Consider the following 15,161-nt stretch of genomic DNA (forward strand, 5'->3'; position numbering starts at 1 on the left):
CACAATTTTTTTACAACCATCTCTAGGGGTCAGGTCAATCTCCCCTATTCTCTAGTTAGACATAATAAAGGGAAGAATAATAAAACAATGAATTAATAAAATTAAGTTTTATGGTAACATTGCTAAATCATAGTTTTGTGACATTTCCGATTTCGCTTTTTTTTTTCTATGACGAATTATATCAACGAAAATGGCGGACGTTCCAGTAGTTGATGAAAATGATGACAACTGGTTATATGGCGATTCTAACCCAGACGCTCCAGCAAATGGATCTGAAAATTTAGCAAATGGCGACGCAACTCCCGCTGAAACCGTAAGAAAGATAAAATAAACTTAAAACTCCTCAAATTTTGATTACAAACGCGGCACATAACCTCACTCTCGCCAACTGTTTTTTTTTGTGCAATATAGTTTAGTTTCTGTATTTTGAACGTTTGAACTAAATTTAATTGAAACCTTTCTAATGTTTTTGTTATTATTGTTGTTTCGTTTTCCCGGCCTGTTATGAATGATTTCTTTTCAATATTACTCATACATTTCGTTTTTAAATAAATTATTTTTATTGTTGTTATTTTAGGAGGAAGCTCAAGATAAACAAGTTGATGAACCAGCTCCAGAAGAAGAAAAAATAGATGAAACGCATCTAAATGATGAGCATTTCGAAGAAGGCGACCAACCTGAAGAAGATCAAAATGAGGATGGTCAAGAAAATGGAGATTCAGACTCTGATGACAGTGAGGATGATGTGAAAGTTATTGTAGGAGACATCGTATCGACACCACAGGCATATAGTAACTTAAATATCAAGGTAAATTTACCCGCTAATGAAACTATTTTTTGAAAAATTGAACAAAATCATTGACATATATCCAGGATACATAGGTATGGAAATAAGTTCGAACAAATATTTGATATTTTCAATACAAACTCTGTTAATGCATTAAAATGTAATCTCACTCGTTATTTTTTTGAAAAGGAATGAATTTATTGAAAATTATATTATTAAATTTAACTTTGTTTTCTTGGATACGTATTTTTATTTTTTTCTTTATTTATAAATTATACATTTGTGGATTTATTGCCAAATTCAAACGTCTTCCAACTAACTGATAAAATAAAGGTGTTATTAAGATTATTTAAGTTTTCATATTGCTCTAAAAAACTTATTCATTATAAAGTATTATTGTCGCATTATTTTTCATTTTCATTATTACCTAGCTAAATACTAGCCTCTTTAAGTTTATGTTAAATTATTCTCAACTTTACTTTGTTATATTTATATTTAGAACAAAATATTTTCTCATGTTAATTGTTATTCTTTATTTGTCATCTTAGATAAGTTATGTTTTTTTTAAACTTTTTTTTTTATTAATATTTTACTTTTACTAAGTTGTTTAGTTTTAATTAAATATTGCATAATGAATTGTTCACTGCTGTGATTATTTCTGTAAAACTTTCTATTGTAAAAGGTTCTTTGAACCGTTGATGTATAAATAAATAAATATTAATACACAAACATGTCCTGAGCCCTCAAAAATGATGAAACTTAACTCATGCCCCAACGCTCAGCCATGCACCTTGTCGAAGAAGCTTGTTTGCTTTGAAACCGGTCGGTGTAGGAAAAAAAAAATAGTGGTTGTAAACAAAGTTGTTTTCAAAATAACCACAAAGTTACAGTCATTCCGAGTAACATTGGAATTTATTATAACATTGGACAAAATACTTACTTACATATGAATGATTACTTTCTAAAAGAATAAAAAAAGCTTTATCAAACTATTTTATTTTATTTGTGTGGTACCACCGCTCAATCCCAAGAGTAAGTATGTTAAATGTTAAAAATCTTATAAAAAAACTTTTTGAAGTGGTCCAATGTTACCTGGAATGACTGTAGTGCTTTTAATATATACATATATATAAATATTTTTTAGTTTTTTTTATTTTTTGTTTGTACATAATATTTTACAATTTATTACATTTAGTTACGTATTATTATAATCGCAAATTGTAGCCGAAAAGTCGCACAGTTTATTTATAAACTGATGATTAATCATAATTATGCATTTTTTTCCAGCGTGGTGGTCTTATAGTACAACCTAATTTAGACAAACAAAAGCAGACAGGCAAATTTAGCGCAGAGGAATTTGATTCTGTGGGAACTATCAATGGAGTACCAGCCCAGGAGTTTAATATTGATGTGCTCGAGGATAAACCTTGGAGGAAACCCGGTGCCGATCTTACAGGTAACAAAATTTCACCAAATAAAAAAAAAATAGCCATAATATCTCAATAGACGCTTAAAAAAATGTCATTTAAGTCGTGAAGTTCTTTGAGAACGAATATGGAAGCCTAGGCATTTACAGTGATGCTCTGATACTCCGATTGCAGTGTATCTGGATCAATTTTATCGCATGGAAGGTGATCAGTCTTACGCTTCAGGTGCCAGGCCAGGAATAATGACATTTTGCAGTGTAGAACCACCTTTAAAACCGTTCCACGTCCCCCCGTACTAAAACACATTTTATATTATTTTTTTAAAGAAAATAAGAAAAACTTAAGTTCTTATTATTTACTTAAATATTTAAATTTTCAGATCATTTTCTAAAAGTCGTAAATAACTTGTGCTGGAAAAATGGAAATCGAGTTGTGGTAGAGTGGGATTTAAATCTAGATTTTAGACGGAAGTTTGGTCCGTGAGTCCTCAATACTACTACGGGACCACAACCCAGTTCAAATTAATATAATAAAGAAGTCTAGGCACTTACAGGACTTACGACCTGTCATTGTATGGTTTAAGTGGCCACTTTACACACTGCAATATTCACCATTTTGCCTACATATGTTTGAACGACTATATTCCTTTAATACTTACATTTGTTGAACTTTGTGAAGCTAAAGAGCTGAAACCTTTAGTGATGCGGGTGAGATTCTGACTGAATATTTTTCAGTATTTACACTTCCTGGATCAGCTGGTTTTGTCGATAATATTTTGAGTTTGTCCAAATTTTTGTAGACAAGAACTGGATTCAACCCCCTTGGGAATTATTAATATTAGCACATTACAGGCAGAATGATAAATGCTACACAGTGTGTAAAGTTGCCAGTTTAACCAGTCAATGACAGGTCATAAGCCCTTTTAATGCCTGGACTTCTATATTCCCTTCTATAAAATGTTTTTCATCTCTCTTATGATATATTCATGACTCAAGGGGGTTGAATCCAATTATTGTCTACTAAAATTTGTACAAACTCAACTTATTTTTTAGTTAAAAAAAACAACAAACTAACTAAATTAAATATTTTACTATGTGAACAAATGATTTATGGACTTATTTAGTCTTTTTAGTTGCAATAAAATACTATTTTTTTCATATACCCATACAGGAACTATTAAAATGAAATACAACTAAATTAAATTGAAGCTTAGACAAAATAAAAAAATAATGACCCCAGGAAATGATCTGGTCTAATTTAAATCTAGAAAGACTTACACCAAATAGTCCATATCCTGTCTCTAGTTTACAATATGACATTGGTGCATGCGTGCAATAGTTTGTGATGTGCCGATTGAGGAACAGCACATCATTTTTTTGCAACCGGCGAATCGGAACATTGAATGCTACTTGTTCCAGTAAAGATGATACATCAATCAAACCAGTCAATCCAGTCAGAGTCAATTTTATTTCTATGTTTTAGTAGACTTGAGATTTTCAACATTGACTTCATGTGTTGTGTGTTTATATTAATTGTGGAATTGAAAGTAATGTTAAATGGTTTTTTTTAACAGATTATTTTAACTATGGCTTCAATGAAGACACGTGGCGGGCGTATTGCGAGCGCCAAAAGAGAATGCGCGTACAGGAGTCCAAGGTTGGGCTCGTACCCCTCGGGGGCCCGGCTGGTGGTCTCGCCACTCAGCTGAGGCACCTCACCCCCATACTGAACGACAACAGCAAGTACACCGCGGCGGCCATACCCACTATAAGGAAGACTGGGCCGCCCCAAGGTAAAATACGGGCGTATCTTATTACACAGATTAGAAAACTGTAGGAAAACTTATGTAGCTAATTGTAACATTTTTGAAAGGCGAATATGAAAGTCTAGAGATTTACTTATGACCTGTCGTTGGCTGGTTTCAGTTATCATTCTTTACACTGTACAACATTTACCATTCTGGCTATTTTTGAACATCAGTATCCATTAAATTGTTATGTTTGTTAATTTTTATGAAAGAAAAGAGCAGAAAACTTAATTGACCAAGTTCCTGACTTGCTAGAAATAAAATCCTTGTTAAGTTAGGACATACAAATGAGGTAAATAGTAAAATAATTGACACGAAAAAATAATTATTCAGTATAATTACAAACATAAAGAATGAAGTAAAAAAATCAGGCTGCGGTCCCGTCGCTAGTGTCACGGACCCACTGATTTAAGGTCCGAGGTTTGCACCTCGCTTTACCGCAACTTTATTCCCATTTACTAATAGTGAGTTATTTACTACTTGTTAAAAATGGACCACAAAGTTGAATTGTTTGGTAAATCATAAGAATGCAAATGTTTATTTAAGAAAAGACAAGTGTAACAATTATTGACATCAATTTACAGGTAAAATAATTGACATTAATAGGTACAATAATATTTAACTTTAATTCATTAATTAAACTGTTTCTCGCTAATCCTTTTTTTATCTATGTACACCTAAATACCGTAAAACGGGGTTAAATTGCACCATCAAGGGTAACATTGCATCAAAAAAAAAAAGTTTTTAAAGACACCTGTTGTCATTGCTACTAACAATAACTCATTGTTTCTCCAAATATTCAATGGATGTCACTTTTCACTCTTACCTAAGGTTATTTTCCATTCAATATGGTACTTTAGTACTGAGCGATTAGCGGTTTGGGTTGGTTGTGCAGTTTTTATGAATAATTTCTATAGGTAATTCTTATCACATCTTCAACAGTGTGTATCATTCTAAGGTGAGTAAAGTGGTTTCGTATGTTGAATTTTGTCATGTATTTGATAATACCAGTATTTCTTACTAAATTTACCAAAAAGTATTAATATTAATATTTCCATGTCCATGTGGAATCTATTAAGATACTGAAGGAAAAAAAAGTGATGCAATGTCACCCCGCCCTAGAGCTTACTTTGCATCATTTTTCAAAAAATTATAGCTTGTATATGAAACTACAAAATATACTTATAACCACAAAAAAGTAAAGGAAATATATTATATAACCATGACATTTATTGTCAAAAACACTACTCATCTCCTCGATGAAAAAAATCATTAAAGCTGAAAAGTTATTAAAAAGTGATGCAATTTAACCCCGTTTTACGGTACCTATTTTTTTTAAACTGATAATTTTACATTTGCGTATTCTCATAATAGACACCACAAATACCCATTCTGGGGAACCCGATTGACATGCTACTCTAATTTGAACTAAATGTGTTCTAGACACGCATTCTTATTCTTACTGGTGGGGGTCAGTGCCATGCGAGCTCCCGGCGTCACTGCGCCCTGTGAAGATCTATTGTGACGGGACCTTGTGAGTAGTTCTCGCCCTCCGCCCGGGTCTGTAAAGAGCCTGGCCACTGTGTGGTAGGCGAGAGCTTACATTTTGATGAAGATCCCCCTCCAAGCCCAGATCCGTAAAGTATCGGGCTGTTAGATAAGGGGCGATCTAGACACGCATGCGTTTAGTTATTTTTTTAAGTTTTTTATTTGTTTTCAGGAATAGGCCGAACATCAGATGAAATGGGTAGCGAGCCTCCTCCACCCGTCTCCCCCATGCAGATTCCAGTTAGAGAAAATGTTATACAGGTAAAAAGTATTTCAGTTTCTGTACGCTAATATCCAAAACTTTTAGCAAACCACTGGTAAATTTCTCATCTAGTTATTTATTACTGGTGATTAAATGCAGCATAACAAGATGTAATGAGAAAATTCAGTGGTTTTTTATTATTATAATTTTTTTTTAATAGACTATTAAACTAAGCCAAAAAAAGTTATCAATTTTTGTTTATCATATTATCAGCGCTATGATTTTTTTAAAGTTTTGTACTTCTGAAATAACTCAACATCTGACGTCAGAGGTTCTCTTCCACTTATTCTCGATCAGTTCTGCTCATTGGTCCATTCACGGCAACCAAACCGGAGATCTTCCATAACTCTCGCAGCATTGGTTGATTCATATGAACCACTGACATTGTTCAAAGTAGTTAGTTTTTTCAAAATTTTTTTAATTATTTTTTTTCGTACATTTTCAGGAAACTTTGCTGTACAATTTAATCTGCCAATTTTTATCCATCCAATTTTCCCGTAGCGCTGAAGTCCCTCATTAAATCTGTTCAATGTCAGGCGTAACTAACCTGTAAAACAAAATACCTTGGTGAATAAATATATCATCATCCAAAATTAAAAGGATGGTGCACTTTGGGTTTTTAATGCTTTGTGATTTTGAAATTACTCCGCCTGTGACGTCACAAGTTCTCTTTGGTGAGTTCCGCGGAAATCTATCACAACACTATCATTGGTTGATTCGGAAGAAATAGTGACAAAATTCAAAGTTTTCATGAAGTTTTTCATACATTTCCAAGAAACCTCGCTGTACAGTTAAATTTTCAAATTTTTGCTTATATTTTATTTATGACACCCTTGATGGGGGGGGAGGTGCGATATAGGCTATTACATCCGTGGCTTCGGTCTTAAAAGGCCAGTGTCGTAAATCCTAACATCACGCCAAAGTTATTTTATTATAATGAATAACCACAAAGTTAGTTCTTCAAATATATAAAAAATAAAATGAAACCTTTTTAAAATCAACAGCCTGAAGATTTTAAATGCGTTGGTGTAAGTTTTGCGAACGCAGCAGCTCTAGTTAATCGACCAGTATAATATAATAAGACTGCCTCCAAAACACAAGTTAAAACGTGTATTTTGTATGAGCAGGTGATGACGGCTGACAGGAGGGAGTATTCCCGGACAAAGGCCTTCCCAGACATGAGCCTCCCCCCTCCCGGGGTCTCGGACTTCTTCCACGGGCCCCCCGATCCCTACTACATGCCCCCCTTCCCGCAAGAAGACTGGGGTAAGTCCTGTTTTATTTATTTTATTTTATTTTATTAGGGAAATCAACAGTTCTACATACATATTTTTAGTAAACAAACAGATATAGTGTATAAACTCAGAACTAATAACAGATTTCCACATAGTATACAAAGTTAGTAAAGAAAATATATATTACATATCAAATAAATACATACAATTTATACATATAAAAATGTTATTTTCAAGTACTCAATAATCAAAGATTTTTTAAATATTAATTTTAAGAACATATATTTATCTTTTAATCATTAAAACAAGCAACTCATCACCCACGCCCACACCCAGTCTGTGTGTGTCCACACAAAGACAGTGAAACCCCAGCAGTTTACGCAATTTACGTATAATTTTTGTAGTCACATTGAATTTTAAATTTTTTAGTACATTAAAAACCCAGTTTCCCAAAACAGTAAAATTCTGAGTTTTGAGAATAGGTGTCTCAGAAGAATCTCGGATGTGCGATGGTTTGACTTTATGAGGAATGAAGTAACAAGAGAACGGACGTAGCAAACTCCGGTGACAACTGTCGTCAACCAGAGGCAATACGGTTGGCTAGGTCATATACTGCGGATGCCTCCTGAGAGCCTTAATCACGCTTGCCTACTTTATAAGGTTCTCCACGTCCTAAACGTCCACTGCTGACTGTTCATCGGCAGTTTATGTCTGAACTTCGGGACGAGAACCTGATTCGGGAGGAGATGAAGGAGTTGGCAGCCAATAGAGATGCATGGAGGCTCTTTGTGGGTATCATATGCTCTAACTAGGGAGCGGACATGGAATGATGAATAAGATTTTAAAAGAAAATTTTCTACAAGATATTGTGTTTGCTTTTTCATGATTACAAGCCTTCAAAACAGAATGTCAAGTAAAGGAATGTGAGCATTTTCGTCTCATTTTTCATTGCATTGTTTTGCCTCGTTAGGGCATTTTAAAACAAATGTATTTTTTGATTTTTGCTTTTGTTTTAAAAAGCAAAATACGTAGACTCAAATAGGTGTTTTGTTTTAATATAAAAATTATAATATGGAGTTCTACAAAATAAACGTTTCCATCCATAACATGTGTTACTAGGACCAGAGGCGGGTTGGGCTCCCGGAGACATTAAGGAGCTGACTCCGGGCCCAGGCCCCATGGGACTGGGGCCCCCGCCCGGGATGGGCCCTCCGCCCCTCATGATGGGCCGCCCTCCCCCCCCACAGCACTACATGGAGCGGCGCGAACAAAGAGAAGTGAGGAAATTGTGTCCAATTATAATAACATCTATAATATATTACGACGTATATCTGTGACCCTTTTATACCTGAATCCTCTGTATACAAAATATAATTGGTAATCCTGGATAATGTACAGGAATTATTCATTTTTTTACTGAAGGTCGACTCGCACTACAGTATTGTTTTATTTACAGCAGCAAAATTTTGTAGGGAGTGCCGCCCAGTGTAGCGGAGCTTTAGTGCAGTTTCTTTCATCCCTAACTCTGACAAGAATATTTCGTGTCGGCGTGACCAGCCACGTAGTACTGCTCAGTGCCGCTCTAGTGCGGTTTGACCTTAAATCAGCTCTTTCATGCTACAAATCCTCCCTGAAACAAAAAATCCACGCCTCACCCTTTTATTTTTTAAATACCTACTTACAATAATATGGACACTAAATAATCAAAATAAAAAATAATAGGAATTAAATGTGTGTATAAAAATGTTACAAAAATAAACATTAATTCGCTGAATTTTTTCTGTTACAAATATGTTTCTTTTTTGGGTGATGGGTGATCTTCAGGGTAAACTGAGAAGATGGCTCCTGCAATGGTAGCCGAAACGTCGGAACAAAATGGGTATCACCCAAAAAAGAAACATATTGATTACAGTGACCGTGAAAACCTTTGCACCTATTTTTCTGTTACGTTACAAATTTTATTTATTTGTAGATACATTTTCATGATGAAAATATTTTTTTGGCATCTCCCCTGGCAATAGTGTGCGCCTTGGAATGTTGGAAACTGCCGCCTTAAACTGTATTGATATTTTTTTAAATCCCGCTAAGCCTCCATTTAGAGGCTTGTCAGCAGGTGGGGAAAGAGGGGATATGGAAGGAGGTTATGAAAAATACACCACAACACCCAGACTAATTGAGAAAAAAATCTTTCTTGAATTTTTTTCTTGCAACTGGCGGGAATCGAACCCGCGACGCCAGTTTCACAGTTAGCCGTCTAACCAACTGCGCCACGGCACCTGTTCATAAATAAATTAAGTTGATCACTAAATTCATTTTAGGGAGTCGTTACTTTTAAATTATATCTATTTTCACTCTAAATAATGATAGTTTTTCTGATACTCTAGCGGTTTTCTTGTTTGATTAAAATCGAAAGTTATATATTAACAAAACGCTTTTAGATTCCTCTGCCAAGAAAAACAATTGATAGTTACGCAGTTTTGCAGTATCACTGACGATATGTATAAGCTATAAGTTCACTGCAATATTAGTTTATTCACTTCACCTGCAATGGACTCATATAATGTGTTATCAATCAAAACATTTTTTTTTAAAAATACATTTTAAATTTAAAGACTTGCCTTAAATAAATATTTAAAAGAACGACAAGAATATGCTCCAAAACAAACAGTCAGCCAGATGCCAGCTGTAGTGTTAAACTACTCTCGTTTCTTAAGTCAAAACAAGCAAGCCGAAGCAATAAATAAATATGTTAAGTTGATGTTTTAAATAACAAACAATGTATAAAACTCGGCTAATACCATAATTTATTTTATAGGAAATGAGAGAGAAAGAAGATAGGGAATCTGTGGACACGCGTGACCGGGACAGAGATAGAGAGAGGGATAGGTCGAGATCTATCAAACCTGACAGACATCGGGAAAAGTAAGTCTAAAATAGTTTTTTATTTTTTGTAATAGTAAAGGTTAACGTAAATACATATATGTATTGAATTTATATAAAAACTATATTTAACAGTAATATTGTGTACTTATATTTGTTTTTCTATATAATAATATATATATTTCTTTTATTTATAATTAATAAATAATAATAAAACAACTTTGTTTTTAACCACTTTCAAGGTATAATTTATTAACATATTACAACAGAGATGAAGAACATTTTAGCGAAGGTAATATAGAAATCTAGGCATATACAGGGCTTATGACCTGTCATTGGCTGGTTTAAGTGGCCACTTTACACACTGTAACATTCACCATTCTGCCCATATGTAAACATCTATATTCTGTCAATTCTTTCATCTTAAAAGTTAAAGAAGAAGAACTTAGAAGTTAAAGAGCTTAAACCTTTATTTATGCAGGTGAGATTCATCTAATTGAATTATTTCACCTACACACTGGGTAGTTGAATCCAGTTCTTGTCTCCAAAAATTTGGACAAACTCAAAATATTGTATAATTTGTTAATGAATCGTATCCTTTTTTATTTTAACAGTACTAAATATGAAATCTAAACATATGGAGCTAATAAGTCAAGTATTTATGTCATGTTCTTGTAAAGATGGGGGGTGTGGAGTGAGGGGGATTCTATCTTTAAAACTAGAAAATTATACCTTGATAAAGAAGCTTGTGTAACTTGATCGGTAGAAAAAAAAGTGGTTAAAACTAATGTTGTTTTTTTTTATTATTATAAATAACCACAAAGTTAGTGCTTCAAATATAAATTTTATACTTAAATATTTCATTAAATTAAAAATACCTTTGAGCCATTTTCAATTATTATTTTTTATTTTTTTACTTGAATATCACACAGTGCGTAAAGTGGCCACTTAAACCAGCCAATTACAGGTTACAAGCCCTGTAAATACCTAAAAATGTTTTCCCTCTCTGTTGCAATAAATTTAAAAGCAATTTTATTTTGGTAAGTACCTTTATTTTGATTATACCCAACTGTTTGTAGAAGAGGTTGGAGTTTACTCTCTAGGGAGATTTATTGCAATGAAGACGGAAAAACAGTTTTGTAAAGGGAGTAAGGAAGTCTATGTATTTTTATATATTTATTTTAATTTATTTATTTGCTGCTAATTCGAGAGATGTCTTTTGGTGGCCAGGCCGTCCGCATGCTAAGCTGTAATGTTTGGTTTGGCAGGTCTCACCGTCGCGAGCGCTCCCGGTCACGTTCACGTCGCCACAAGTCCCGCTCGCGTTCCCCTTCTTCCCGCCACCGCTCCAAGAAGAAGTCCTCTCACCGCAAGGACAAAGAAGACAGCGAATAGGACCACCATGTAAGGACTGCCCTATTTTTACTTTCAAGGTCTTTCGGAGAAAATGCCAGTCCCTGGGTTGTGATAAGTTGTGGTCCCACGGATAGTGTTGCGGACTCTGGATCAGGAGAGTCGAGGTTCAAACTCCGCTCTATCACAATCTGTTTCCCATTTCCGAACACAATTAATTTATGACTAAAAGAAAATGGTCGCAAAATTGAAATATTTAAGCAAATTGTTAAAACACAAATATTTATTTAATATTTAGGAGGATCTTTAAAATCTTATATCAAATTGTGATAATTAAATTTGGGCATTTAATAATTTTTTATAACATTGAATTATTTTACAGAAGCTAGGTGTGCTCGAACATATATTTGATGATTATTTCAAAATCGTCTAAAATTCACCTCACATTATGTTACTTTCTCGGAGTGGCCCCTTTGGCCCAATGGGCCGATATTGGGTTCAATTTTTGAGGTTACTTTTTAGCACCATGTATAGCACTTCAGCAGTACAAACTCGGGGCTTGAGTAAAATCACATTTGCCTAATTTGCGATATGGGAATCAAACCCAGAACCTTCGTGCTTGAGATGAGTCTCTCAGCCATTACACCATGAAAGTCATCTTGAATTGTTTCCCATTTTTTATTTATAAAAATAGAAAATTGTCCTGAAAGTCTTAAAGCCTTTTAAGCGTGTTATCTATAAAATTTCACTTCTTATTTTAAAAAATTCATGTAATAATCCTTTTTCTTTTTAGCTTAAGCACAGTAGTGCTTTTAGTAAGCTCAGTAGGTAAACTATAAAATGTATGTTGATTTTTATACTCTTTTCGTTTACAGGTTATGTGGTGAGATTAAATCAAATAATTCCTATAAAAGTGAATTGCACAGTTTCATCAGAGATTGTAAAATAATGTTGATGAACGGACTCCTGTATCAAATCAGTGCTGAAGTTTTTAGAAAGTATTTCAAGTGCTATTTACGTTAAGGTGTGCTAGTGATAAGTTCTATTTAATTAAATTTACAAGAATAAACCATTGAACATTTTGTGGGTGTTATTAAAAGTCAGCGGGATTGGAAGTAAAACGTATTGTTGTATAAATTGAAGAGAATTTCCTTTATTAATATCGTACATATAAATACATGTATAAACATACAACAGCTACACGGATGGAAATAAAAGATGGTTTAATTATTACAGAAATGCTTTATTATAATGTTCATAGTAAGTAGGTAGTTTGATATAATTATATAAATGTTAGCTAAGACAACCTAAAGGTGTAGACATTCGTGTCACGCTGTACAAACTGCTTGCTATACAAGTGTAAACAGTTGCCCGTACTTCTATTGTACAAATAAACCATTACATTACAATCCCTCCGGTCAATATACACTTCCACGGACACCCCACACACTCCAAACAGTCTTTCGTATTAGTAAATTAAACTTTAGTATTTCATACATTTAGGGTTTTTGTACAGCCATATACAATAATTTTATAGCACATAATTTAAAAGTTGGGATTTGTGATTTAGCTAATCAGCAAAGTTGAGTCATTAGAAATGTGCACAACGTTTAGTCCTAATGTGGCGGTACACCACTCGGGCAACTGGCGCTGACACTACGTTCGTACTCGCTAACATTGTGTGTGTTCTACAAACTCACATACATATTATATTAGATAATCCACTAGGAGAGTGACACTCCCAACAAACTAATAAGCGACAACTTAAATGCAAACTGAACGGAAGCATCTGAAGTGTGCTGTTGCCACTTGCGAGGAGCAGGAGCAGCGTTCCCAGTGCGGAGGAAGAGAGACAGCTTACTATTACATGCAGTGAGATCGCGCGAGTATGTCACGGTCTCGTGTCAAGTTTCGTAATAATAGGTCCCCAAACCCAGCTAAATCTAAAAGCTACTATACACGGTCATATTTCACGGTTCAGCCTAAATAGTTAATATTTATAAGGAAATGCCCGCTCCTGAGAGTGCGGGCCTCTATCTAAATACACCAATATTACACTTTACAAAAACTTCTTTTCTTTCAATACTTATATAATCCAATATGTAAACTGTATTTTAGTTTAGATTTTTATTTTTCTACAAAAATGAAAAGATTCGTTAATAATCGTTAGGATTTACACGCTACTATTTTCAATAAGGTATTTTAAATAATGAAACTTTAGTTTTCTATACATCAGTCGGGGTGCTGTGAGCTCTCTAGTTTGTATGCGGGCTGAACTTGCTTGGCTACCCTCTCTACTTAACCTAACCAGATCTGATAAATGCATCCCCTTCTGTATGGGGCGTGTAATGTGTAGAGTCATCCAGCCTCCGGGTGCACTAAAATATACAATTCATGACACTTAAACACCATTAATTAACCTAACACAATAGAAATTAGACACTATTCACTCGATTCAAGAGTCAGAGTAGCGGAGCGCGGGCGTAGGAAGCTAGGTGGCCTAAGTCTAGGTTGGCTACTAAAATTTGTCTGTTACGCCACTTGTTACGGGCACTTGGTGAAGGCTGACGGTTGTAAGGTGAAGTGGGGCTCTGTAGGCATCGCCTGTCCTAACTCGCTCTGTTTCCGATCGCTATTTCCTATTCCGGCGACACGCAATATTCACATTATTACTTACAACAATACATTGTGGGAGATAACTTAAAGGTACACTACCGATACAAAATGTAATTACATTGCTCTTACAAACGAGGTTCCGCTCATAATGTGTTACACGCCAACACTCCATCCATACTACACAAAGAATACACTTATTTTACAAACATAATCACAAATGAATCATTTTCCAAATTGACTTAATACGAAATTTTCACAATTTCATTTGTTTTAATATTTTAAAAAATACTAACTCGTAGTTATAATTTGTTTCCGTCTTTAGTAAAAAAATAAAATTGATGAGAAATGTAATTGTGAGATTACACAATCGATACTTAACTAGGAAAAAAACAAATTAATTCTAACATCTACTCGTTCCATCAAACTAAAGTTGCTAATCAATCTAATTTACTCGCCTGAGATTTGCTATACGTTCACGTTGGCTGTTTTCATCCACGGCAAAATATTCTTTTCATTATGTTCATTAGCTTTTATAATAGCGAGCATCAATAATCTGCCATATTTCCAACACTAAAAAGTCGTTTGGATAAAATTACTTAAAACTTAATCTTATTCGATTACATAAAATTAAAGAAAAATATTTCTACTCACACAATAATGGAAATAATACTTGTAGAATGATAAAATCCATCTCGCCGCATGTAACGCCTTCGAGTTAAAAAATAAAAGGATTACCATTATTTGGGTAAAAGAAATAAAAAGATAAACAATCCCGCTATGGGGACTCGCGATGGAATGCTTCCGAGGTCTAAAGGACCCCGTTAGGAGGGGGCCCGATGGGTCCCAAGTCCGCCTGAGTCTTCATTAGAAACTTCTCCAACTTGGCGATGATGTGCTTGCCGTAGGTGTACTTGCGCAGCGACACCAGGTGTGGGCGGATCTTGTGCATGAGCACCTTCCGCTGCGTCGGTTCCGATACGTCGATCATCTTCTGCACCACGTAGTTGGCGTACTGGTCCTTCATCATCACGTGTAGTGCGTTGTCGTTGAAGCCGCACACCTCGTCAATGAGGTGCGCTCTCTCCTGACGTGTGGCGTGGGTTACGCACTTCTCCACTACGTTACTGGCAAACTTGTGCTGCGACAAAGGCAGCACCTTCCCGCGTACTCCTGTTATCAGTATTCCTTTGTCTTCCGCCGCTCCGTGCTCTGTAATTTAAAGCGAAAATATTCACTCTGACTGCCT

General features: G+C 34.7%; 2 protein-coding genes across 6 annotated transcripts in view; one reads left to right on the forward strand and one right to left on the reverse strand.

Moving 5' to 3' along the window:
- Positions 1-168: 168 nt before the first annotated feature.
- Fip1 (Factor interacting with poly(A) polymerase 1) lies at positions 169-12,381 on the forward strand. The gene is made up of 10 exons (XM_088230521.1): positions 169-313; positions 578-808; positions 2,075-2,243; positions 3,788-4,006; positions 5,742-5,830; positions 6,959-7,097; positions 8,186-8,343; positions 9,882-9,988; positions 11,215-11,350; positions 12,175-12,381. Exons 1-9 carry the CDS (start codon positions 191-193, stop codon positions 11,339-11,341), a joined length of 1,362 nt encoding a protein of 453 aa, XP_088086647.1. The 5' UTR covers positions 169-190; the 3' UTR covers positions 11,342-11,350; positions 12,175-12,381.
- A 51-nt stretch (positions 12,382-12,432) lies between these two features.
- The window catches only part of pum (pumilio), a 144,233-nt gene continuing 141,504 nt past the window's right edge, over positions 12,433-15,161 (reverse strand). For all 5 annotated transcript variants that reach the window (XM_088230518.1, XM_088230519.1, XM_088230520.1 and 2 more), the window contains one exon: positions 12,433-15,124. In XM_088230518.1, the coding sequence (XP_088086644.1) occupies positions 14,724-15,124 (401 nt within the window). In that variant the 3' untranslated portion in view covers positions 12,433-14,723. The remainder of the gene's footprint in view (positions 15,125-15,161) is intronic.

Source organism: Micrasema longulum, unplaced genomic scaffold (genome assembly GCF_059751315.1).
Source record: "Micrasema longulum isolate JH-2025_06_02 unplaced genomic scaffold, ASM5975131v1 h1tg000777l, whole genome shotgun sequence".
In the NCBI taxonomy this organism is placed as follows: domain Eukaryota; kingdom Metazoa; phylum Arthropoda; class Insecta; order Trichoptera; family Brachycentridae; genus Micrasema; species Micrasema longulum.

What these genes read in the sequence shown, in the direction of transcription:
- Fip1 (XM_088230521.1), top strand. Translation starts at nt 191, where the DNA reads ATGGCGGACGTTCCAGTAGTTGATGAAAATGATGACAACTGGTTATAT. An exon ending in GAAGACTGGGCCGCCCCAAG is followed by an intron (nt 4,007 to 5,741) that starts GTAAAATACGGG and finishes ATTTGTTTTCAG; the next exon opens with GAATAGGCCGAACATCAGAT. An exon ending in CCTGACAGACATCGGGAAAA is followed by an intron (nt 9,989 to 11,214) that starts GTAAGTCTAAAA and finishes TTGGTTTGGCAG; the next exon opens with GTCTCACCGTCGCGAGCGCT.